Source organism: Nansenia antarctica (genome assembly GCF_963989245.1).
Source record: "Nansenia antarctica genome assembly, chromosome: 3".
Classification (NCBI taxonomy): Eukaryota; Metazoa; Chordata; class Actinopteri; order Argentiniformes; family Microstomatidae; genus Nansenia; species Nansenia antarctica.
Window position 1 is genome coordinate 30,437,992 of NC_137688.1, and position 9,556 is coordinate 30,447,547.

Here is a 9,556-nt window from a genome sequence, read left to right on the forward strand (position 1 = left end):
GCCGCTGTGAGCTTTCTTCGTTCAATTCATCATTTAGGGTGAGACGGGTTCGATATACCGTCTCACCAGGCATGGGATCAATGTTTGATTCACTAAATCAATGGCAACCACCCGATCAAACCTCGTAGTAGCCTTGAAGTCTGATACAACACAACGTCCCCAAAGAAATCTGCAGCTCGCCAAACTGAACATCTCGTCTAAGGACAGTTCTCATGATGGGCGAGTCACCTTTGTCAGGTGTGAACGTAGTGCTAGTGATGGCCTATGGCAGCCTGGTAAGTGACATTTGAAGAAGAAGAAGAAATGTGTGTGGTGTGTCGATGTAGCTAGATTGTGGTTATTTGTTCATGTTAACCGACATGGTGGTCCTGACCTGTGCAGGTGTTCGTGTTGCTGTTCATCTTCGTCAAGCGGCAGATCATGCGTTTCGCTATGAGGTCTCGGAGAGGACCGCACGCCCCTATCGGACACAACGCACCAAAGGCACGAGACACCATTCACAGTTGTTCCCCCTCCTAAGCCCCTCTCTCTCTGCTAGGCATCGAGCAGTGGTGTAGTCTAGTTTTTTCTAGTGGGTATACTGTGATTTTGCCCTCCCAGTCAGAGCGACACCTGTCCCGTAGCGACACCCCATACGCACCACCACACTCACTTATGCATACAGTATGCATCTACACCAGTGTTTGCTGCCTTGGGGGGGGGGGGGGGGGGGTGGCATGGACTGTACTTGTACATCAAGCTGCCTCACGCTACAGAAACAGGAGATAGGCTCCTGCCCCCTAAGGGCCGTTAGGCTCGAGAACCATCGGTTCTCAAGGCTACTTACGTGGTCTTGACTACATGTCCACTTTCTCACCTGGTTCTTGCTCTCTCTCTCTCTGGTGTGCCGACACCATCCTGCTCTCTCTCCTTCTCTCCCTCTCTATCCTCCTCTCTCCCTCTTTTGCTGTCACCCAAAAGGCAAATATAACAACCAGAGTATTTATAATTTAATAAGAGGTATACATTGAATTCATATAAAATCATAACATCATTCTAATTGAATATTGGGTTGCTGTGGGCAATAGAGTCAGATACTGTCTTTAATTACTCTCTCACCTGTAAGAAAATCGTATGTCCAACTACAAAAAACAGACATTTCCAATGAGTGAGGGTTTGTTCCAATGCTTCAATCCACTGTCCATGTACTGTAAATATGCCATTATGGTATTACCATAAAGCCCAATTCTAGCAGAATAAGAAAGATTGTATATCTACTTTAAGTAAAATAATAAAGTGCCTCCAGTTAGCTCTTTAGCTGGCATGTGTGCAGCAGACTAGCTCATCTAATCACCTCTGAGCTAGCTAGCTAGCTTGCTAGTTCTTTGACACTATTATTCACACCATGAAACTATAATCAGACACTTGAATGAATGAATGAATGAATGAATTAATGAATGAATGAATGAATCGTCTTTATTGTCATTGCTACAGTACAGGTACCAAACAACGAAATTTAGGAGGGGTGGCTCCCCTGGTGTTAGGAAAGGGGAAAAAACACTTTTAAAAAAATCACAAGAAGGGAAGGAGCTGGTTTACATAAATAAAGGCTATGTACACTATCCACTATACTATACTGTACAGATAGACGACTAGGGTTGTCATATTGCACAATAGTGTTATTGCACATTTATTTAAAGTGTCGCAGTTTGCAGGCTTGAAATGTACATATTTGTGCCTCAGCACTACACCTGATTTTTTCAGTCCAGCTGGCTGGCGAAATGAGGGAGTGCTTCGCCAACCAATCAGGTAGCGGTATTGCCCTGCCTCCCCCTACCATCCTAGGTTTCGCAAATTCGCGGCCCGCCCACCCCAAGGCTCTGTAGGGGAAATACTGAGACTAGCATTCTGAACGACTGGTTATGTGATAACAAACATGTCAGAAAGTTCGAAGTAAGTGCTTCGTAACACAGGTCTACGGGGTGAATTTTATGAATGAAAGTGAAAGTTCTGTCACAAAACGCGGTTACGTATCCTCGCGCATTTTCTAGTGGGTATACGCAAATCCTTGGCCTTTCCTAGTGGGTATACGGCGTAGTCCTGCGTATCACGTAGACTACACCACTGGCATCGAGAGATCTGAAAGGGTTACATAGCATAATATAGTGGCACAGGCGGGGTTCGAACCCGCAGACCCCCTCACGTGGAAGATCCAACCGGTCTACCATTGAGCCAAGTCATTGTCAATAACAAATCATTTTTATTGAACCTATTTGTATGCTGCTCCATCCCTCTAACCGTTAGGCCCTATCTATAAACAACCCCCAGCCCCCTCCTCCCTGGCCTGGACACATACAGACAGAATGCATATAGGAGAAACAATGTTGTCTGTATAGATCGGCATTCCCCCCCCTCCTCCCTCCTTTGATTGTGCTGCTGCTGCTGTTTTCAGGGTTTGCGGGAGAAGATCGATGCACGCCTCTCAAAGGTCGTGGACATCCGCTTTGAACCCCGTCTCCTGTCCGAGCAAGACGATAGGCTCAGGCCCGGGACACCATTCAGTGAGTCACTGACCCAGCTTAGACCTCAACACATTCTTACAAGGGTCTTTTTTTATCAACAGTTCTGTGTGTGTGTGTGTGTGTCTCCAAAAGTGCTTTATACATTCGATCAACGATTATATTTGTGCAGTGAATATTATATGTAGTGTTTTAAAGGGACATTTCACCACTTTTTAGCATCATGTTAGTTAACTTTTTTTGGGGGGGGGGAATAATCACTTATTTTTTCTTGTTTTTCTTCCTGCTGATGACATAATGCAGAGTAGTGTTCTTAGGACCTTTTCTTATCCTTCTAACTACAGAACATAGAACATTGCCGTTTACACATTTGTAGATGGTGCTGGAGATAATGAATATGATGTAAAAAAAAAAAAAGGGTTAGGGTTGGTGAAAAAAAAAAGGTGACGCGACCCTTTAAAGTAAGGACTGAGCGCATTACCAATGTCCCCTGTATTCTGACCAATCCTCAGGTTGCTACTACAACTACCTGTACAGAATGAAGGCGCTGGATGCCATCCGCGATTCAGGTACACGTCCTCACCAGGCGATATATTGTCTGTTCCATTTTGTCTTCTGTTTGAAATTGAACACCCTCTCTTTTTCTCTCTCTCTCCCTCTCTTTTGCTCATGCCTGCCTTCCCGCCCGCCCCTCCCTCCCGTCTTTCTCTCCCTCTCTCTGTCTCTCTCCATCTCTCCCTATCCCTCTCTCTCTCTCTCTCTCTCTCTCTCTCTCTCTCTCTCTCTCTCCACCTCCAGGGATCCCCCTTCACGAGATAAGCCACACCCCAGATGCGCTCACCGGACGCAGTTTCCGCAACTGGCTTCTGGAGCTGCGGAACTCCCACAGCCACTCCCTGATCAAGAACAGCCGCAGCGCCCTCATTGACCACCTGCTGGAGGGCTACGACAGTGCACGCCACGGCACAGGGGTGTGTGTGTGTGTGTGTGTGTGTGTGTGTGTGTGTGTGTGTGACCTGTCATGTGAAACGACGGCGGTACCACATGTTTGTTCTGTGTGACAGTTTGCGGGAAGAACGTGTGTTTGCTGTCAAGTACACACACTTCCACGGCCACAACGCGGTGTGTTACTGTGTGAGCGGCGTGCTTATATGCCATGTAGAACCAGTCCCAGTGACTGTACTTGTGACTGGTCTGTGTTGTTTATGAACGTTCATGCTGGTGTCTTGTCTGTGCCATGACGAGGTGACTCTCGCTGTGTGTTCCAGGTCTTTGGAGAAGCGGAGTTCCTGAAATACCAGGACGCCCTGAACCAACTGGCTGACGTGTAAGTTGTCGGACCGGCCCTGCCCCGCGTCCCATCCTAATTAGTTGTTCTCCAGCTCTCTTAGCTCCTCCCCTTTCCATGTTCTCCTCCCGTGGGTTCAGAGAAGGAAGGTAGGAGAGGAAGATGGGAGGAATAGAGGAGAGAGGATAGGGAGGCAACAATGCTCTTGGTAGATGTGAAGAACACACTCTAAATGCATCTGTTAAAATGTTGTTGTTGTTGTTTTGTTTTTTTAACACTACATCACTGTTCTCGCCTGGGCAGCCTAGAGAGTTTAATACTCACGTGATCTGTCTCTCCATCCCTCCCTCTCTTGGTCCCTCCCTTCCTACGTCCCTCCCTCCCCCTGTCCCTCCCTCTCTTGGTCTGTCCCTCCCTTCCTACGTCCCCCCCTCCCCCTGTCCCTCCCTCTCTTGGTCCCTCTCTCCCCCTGTCCCTCCCTTCCTACGTCCCTCCCTGTCCCTGTCCCTCCCTCCCCCTGTCCCTCCCTCTCTTGGTCCCTCCCTCCCCCTGTCCCTCCCTTCCTATGTCCCTCCCTGTCCCTGTCCCTCCCTCTCTTGGTCTCTCCCTCCCCATTCCTCCCCCCCCCCCCCCCTCAGGGTGAAAGCCTACTCCAGTTCCACCAGTCTGGACCAGCAGCACCAGTCAGCAGCCAAGGACCTGACGGGCCCCCCGGTCCGCTGCAGCCCCTCCACCATCCAGGTGACCTACCTGCCCTCCACCAGCCAGCGCAGCAAGAGGCCCAAACACTTCCTGGAACTCAAGAGTTTCAAGGACAAATACAACACCCTGGAGAGCACCCTATGAGAGACCACCATACTGGAGAGCACCCTCTGAGAGACCACCATACTGGAGAGCAGCCTATGAGAGGCCACCATACTGGAGAGCAGCCTATGAGAGACACCATCATACTGGAGAGCAGCCTATGAGAGACACCATCATACTGGAGAGCAGCCTATGAGAGACCACCATACTGGAGAGCAGCCTATGAGAGAACACCATACTGGAGAGCAGCCTATGAGAGACCACCATACTGGAGAGCAGCCTATGAGAGAACACCATACTGGAGAGCAGCCTATGAGAGAACACCATACTGGAGAGCAGCCTATGAGAGGCCACCATACTGGAGAGCAGCCTATGAGAGGCCAATATACTGGAGAGCAGCCTATGAGAGAACACCATACTGGAGAGCAGCCTATGAGAGACCACCATACTGGAGAGCAGCCTATGACAGATTGCTATGGAGGATGACCAAAAAACACTCTGGCTTTCCACACTACAGGGTTTACACCGTGCTGGCAAAGACACGTCCCTTTCACACGTTCCTCCTATTTTCCAGCACCGTTTCAGCAACTGCCGCGGGATACGTCTCCAGCTAAAGAAGAAGGAAAACCCAACTTCCGTACTAGAAGAGGAAAAACGCTGTACACACTATTCAAAGAAAAGAAGAAAGCCCGCACAGACTCGTTACTCAAATGCAATACTTCAGCATCAAGTTTCCAGCATCACGTTTCAGCATCAAGCCCCGCCTTCAGGGTTTCATCTTTCATAAATGACGGAGCGGCCCACTTCGGGACATACCAGCGGCCCAGTATGGCCCGGCTCAGCTCAGCTCGGTTTTGGCTCTGTAGTGTAATTAGGGTCAAAGTGTTCCCAGTGTAAACCCCCTAAAGCAGGTGCAGGGTCAGCACCCAGTACTCAGTACTCAGTACGCAACGTGACTTTATTTAAATTGGACATGATCAGTACGTACCCAAGACAGAGCATGTGAATGGAAGATCAGACATCTTCATCCCTGTGTGGTGACCAAACTGAGTGCAACCCCCCCCCCCCCAAAAAAAAAGATTTGAAATGGTTTCAAATATTTGAAAAACTTGAGGTGTGATTGATTGAACTCGTCAGGCACCACAGGACCAGAGGAATAGTCTCAGGAGTGCAACACTGCGTGCAAGGCAAGTTACTTCAAGCACAACTCAACAACAACAACAAACAGTTTTTTAGGGGCATTTCTGCTTTTATTGGGATAGAGACAGTAGAGATTGACAGGAAGGATGGATGAGAGAGAAGAGGGATGACATGCAGGATAGGTCAATGGCCGGAATCGAAACCAGGGGCCGTGCAATTACATGGCATGCGCCTTACGGCGGAAAAAACTGACTGCGAGTGTCAACCTCAGCAGCGCGTGTGCGTGGCGGGACTGGCTGCTGCGTGTTTCTGACTGGCTGTGTGTCTTCTGTGTCTCTGACTGGCTGTGTGTCTTCTGTGTCTCTGACTGGCTGTGTGTCTTCTGTGTCTCTGACTGGCTGCGTGTCTTCTGTGTCTCTGACTGGCTGCGTGTCTTCTGTGTCTCTGACTGGCTGTGTGTCTTCTGTGTCTCTGACTGGCTGTGTGTCTTCTGTGTCTCTGACTGGCTGTGTGTCTTCTGTGTCTCTGACTGGCTGTGTGTCTGTCTTCTGTGTCTCTGACTGGCTGTGTGTCTTCTGTGTCTCTGACTGGCTGTGTGTCTTCTGTGTCTCTGACTGGCTGTGTGTCTTCTGTGTCTCTGACTGGCTGCGTGTCTTCTGTGTCTCTGGCTGGCTGTGTGTCTTCTGTGTCTCTGACTGGTTGTGTGTCTTCTGTGTCTCTGACTGGCTGCATGCCTTCTGTGTCTCTGACTGGCTGCGTGTCTTCTGTGGCTCTGACTGGCTGTGTCTTCTGTGTCTCTGACTGGCTGCGTGTCTTCTGTGTCTCTGACTGGCTGCGTGTCTTCTGTGTCTCTGACTGGCTGCGTGTCTTCTGTGGTTCTGACTGGCTGTGTGTCTTCTGTGTCTCTGACTGGCTGCGTGTCTTCTGTGGCTCTGACTGCGGAGCTGCTACTGCCTCTTGGTACGTTGAGTTTTGCCTAATCTCTAGATGCCGCGGCAGCCAGAGTGAGACAACGTGCTGTCCGGCTGCTCAGATGCCGAAATGAAACGCACACGCGCTGCTGAGGTTGACGCTCTCTGTGTTCTTCTGCCGTCGGGGTGCGACACCACCCAGACACCCCGAGTTTTTACATTTTCAAACCATGTTGAATATTTGTTTGGCTGATTTTGTCTGATTTTTATTGAGTCAATGTTACTTCTACTGTTGAGAAATGTCCAGCTGTTAGAAATTCAAACGGATCGTCTCAACTAACTTCATTCATGTACATTTGTGTCAAATGAGTGTTTGTATAGAAGAAAATAGTATATTTATATTGAATTAGCTCATTAATTTATTTTGTGTTTGTGTATTTGTCTGTATGTATTAGTAGTAATGTGTTTGGAGATAAAAACACTTTTTTTCATCCGTGTGTTTCAATTCTTCCACCAGATGGCGTCATGTCCAAGAGTTTACGAAGAGACACAAATAGGAGGACGCAACGTGTTTTATACCACATACATTTAAATAAGCTTTATTTTAACAAAGAAAGACAACAATAACATAACAACGACTTCATGCATCTATCTTCTACACAACTACTATCTACAACAGAGGGAAAGTTTTCACATGAAATATCTGTATACCAGAGGAGGTTGGCAGAGGCAGATCTATCAGAGATCTCATTGTCACGCATGGATTGGAATGAGGAATGGTATCAAACACGTGTGTGCTCATTCTGTTCCATACATTACAATCAGCCCGTCCTCCGATTTCTACCTCCACCAGCCTCCCCTGGCGTGTCCATCCTGTAGCCTAAAGGCCCCAGGACGCACGGAACAGATGAACAACATCTCACAGAATAACAGCTTATAAATCAGACAGGACAGTCAGTATAAACAGTCCAGGACAGCACACACTGATTACATGCACACCATATTCCTGTATTAATCGGAATATGCTCAATATTTCCGATTGAGCAAGAGTCATGTAAACACGTACCGAACCCGATTACGGCCATATTCCGATTCGGCAATATATCGATTAAGACCCCTGGTATAGCCTACACCTGTTTGAATCTGAATATTGTGATGTGTATGTAAACACCTCATTCGGATTATTACAATAACCCGAATATTGACCGTAATGGGAATATGGTGTGCAAGTAAACGCAGTCAGTGAATCATCAGTAGTAACATGCAGGCATGCAGGGTGTACAAGATCTTTTCGGTGCCCGACCCTGTATAACGTTACAGTACCACCCTGTTCACACCGTTAGAGCCAAGCTGTACTGTTCTGGTCTGGCTACGCATTCCACCATAGTTACTGGAACAGACCTGGAAAGGTCCAACGCGACCAGAACATATCCGAGCCTGTCTGTACAGAACAGGGGTTGAGGTATGGGTCATCCAGGGCAGGCCCAAGACTAAACACCTTGTCTGTGATTTTGGGAGATGATAAGCTTAATAAGCCACGGGTATACATGTGTACAGAGGAACATTTTTCATTAGGTTATCATCAGCTACACTGCGCAATTCATGTCAATTCAACGCATTTTTTCCACGTTGAACCGTTTAGTTGGTTGGTTCATAATAACACCCTGGCGCAGAGAAAAGAGGATGTCAAATGAAATGTAGAACATGGAATTCTAAAAGGAATATATTAGAAAAGAATATAGGTAGAAAAGAAGGTACTGGTAGTTCCTGACTCAAAGCACAGATTCTGCTCTATAACCCCTAATCTAATGTCAGTGAAAACAGGTACATATTAACAGATATGAAACATCTTAACGACCTTGCCGTAACCGACTGAATGTGTCTGTGTGAGTGTGTGTGTGTGTGTGTGTGTGTGAGGTTCAAAGGAAACCTGACACTGAGGATTCTAGTTAACTAGGTTACGGAAGTGTCTATGTATGTGTGTGTGTGTGTGTGTACGCGTACGTTCATGTGTGTACGTTCACGAGTGTACGTTCACGAGTGTACGTTCATGAGTACGTGCCTGTGTTTGTGTGTGTGTGTGTGTGTGTGTGTGTGTGTGTGTGTGTGTGCGTGCGTGTGAATAGAAGCGTCCTGCTTTGTCTTGCCTGGGGGGGGATATAGAAGTAGCACCGTTCTGCAGCTGAAACGGCGCCCCCTTGTGTCCCGGTGTCCCCCGAACTCACTCTCAACTCCCTCTGACATCATTCCTGTCATCATAACATCGCATAGGCTTGGAACTCCACAACTTCCAGATACTGCGTGGGGAAAGTTTGACAGTAAGATAATAACACAACGCACACTGAAGCAGGCTCTAATTGTGGCGTGGTCTCAAGCGATGGCGTGTACAGTTTGGTATAGTAGGCCTGCAATCCAACAGATATCACCATCAGCGCTAGAAGGTGCCGCCTATATACATTTACACAGTATATATACGTTGGGAACACTCGGTAGCTGTTCAGAGTTCAGACTGGGTTGTGGTGGTTTAGGTATGGGTTTTGCATCCCTGTTTTCGGGGAGCATCTCTTTCTCTCTCTCACACACTTTCCTCTCGCTCGTTAGCTCATTTTCGTTCCCTCTTTTTCCCCCCTTCTCTCTGCTCAGGACTTGGTCTCGATGACCTTGATGAAGGGAAACGACTTGTTGCCGTGGAGCGGTGACAGCGGTTTGCTGTTGACCAAAGAACAGGAACACAGTGTTAGACACAAATGATCTCTGACCCCTCCCACCCTGCAGTGTTAGACACAAATGACCTCTGACCCCTCCCACCCTGCAGTGTTAGACACAAATGACCTCTGACCCCTCCCACCCTGCAGTGTTAGGCCCTGTCCACACCTATACGTTTTTTTGATAAACGTGGATTTTTATATTCGTTT

At 47.9% G+C, this 9,556-nt stretch overlaps 2 protein-coding genes across 3 annotated transcripts in view; one reads left to right on the top strand and one right to left on the bottom strand.

The window, feature by feature from the left end:
- Positions 1–212: 212 nt before the first annotated feature.
- Positions 213–4,632, top strand: LOC308152744 (protein C1orf43 homolog; the record flags this gene model as incomplete). The annotated part of the gene is made up of 7 exons (XM_080525804.1): positions 213–275; positions 382–483; positions 2,432–2,540; positions 3,011–3,067; positions 3,297–3,469; positions 3,767–3,825; positions 4,425–4,632. The coding sequence occupies 7 exons, from the start codon at positions 213–215 to the stop codon at positions 4,630–4,632; spliced, it is 771 nt and encodes a 256-aa protein (XP_080381930.1).
- Positions 4,633–8,801: 4,169 nt separating this feature from the next.
- Positions 8,802–9,556, bottom strand: part of tuft1b (tuftelin 1b) — an 11,836-nt gene continuing 11,081 nt past the window's right edge. For both annotated transcript variants that reach the window (XM_080525691.1, XM_080525690.1), the window contains one exon: positions 8,802–9,350. In XM_080525691.1, coding sequence (XP_080381817.1) covers positions 9,281–9,350 — 70 coding nt within the window. In that variant the 3' untranslated portion in view covers positions 8,802–9,280. The remainder of the gene's footprint in view (positions 9,351–9,556) is intronic.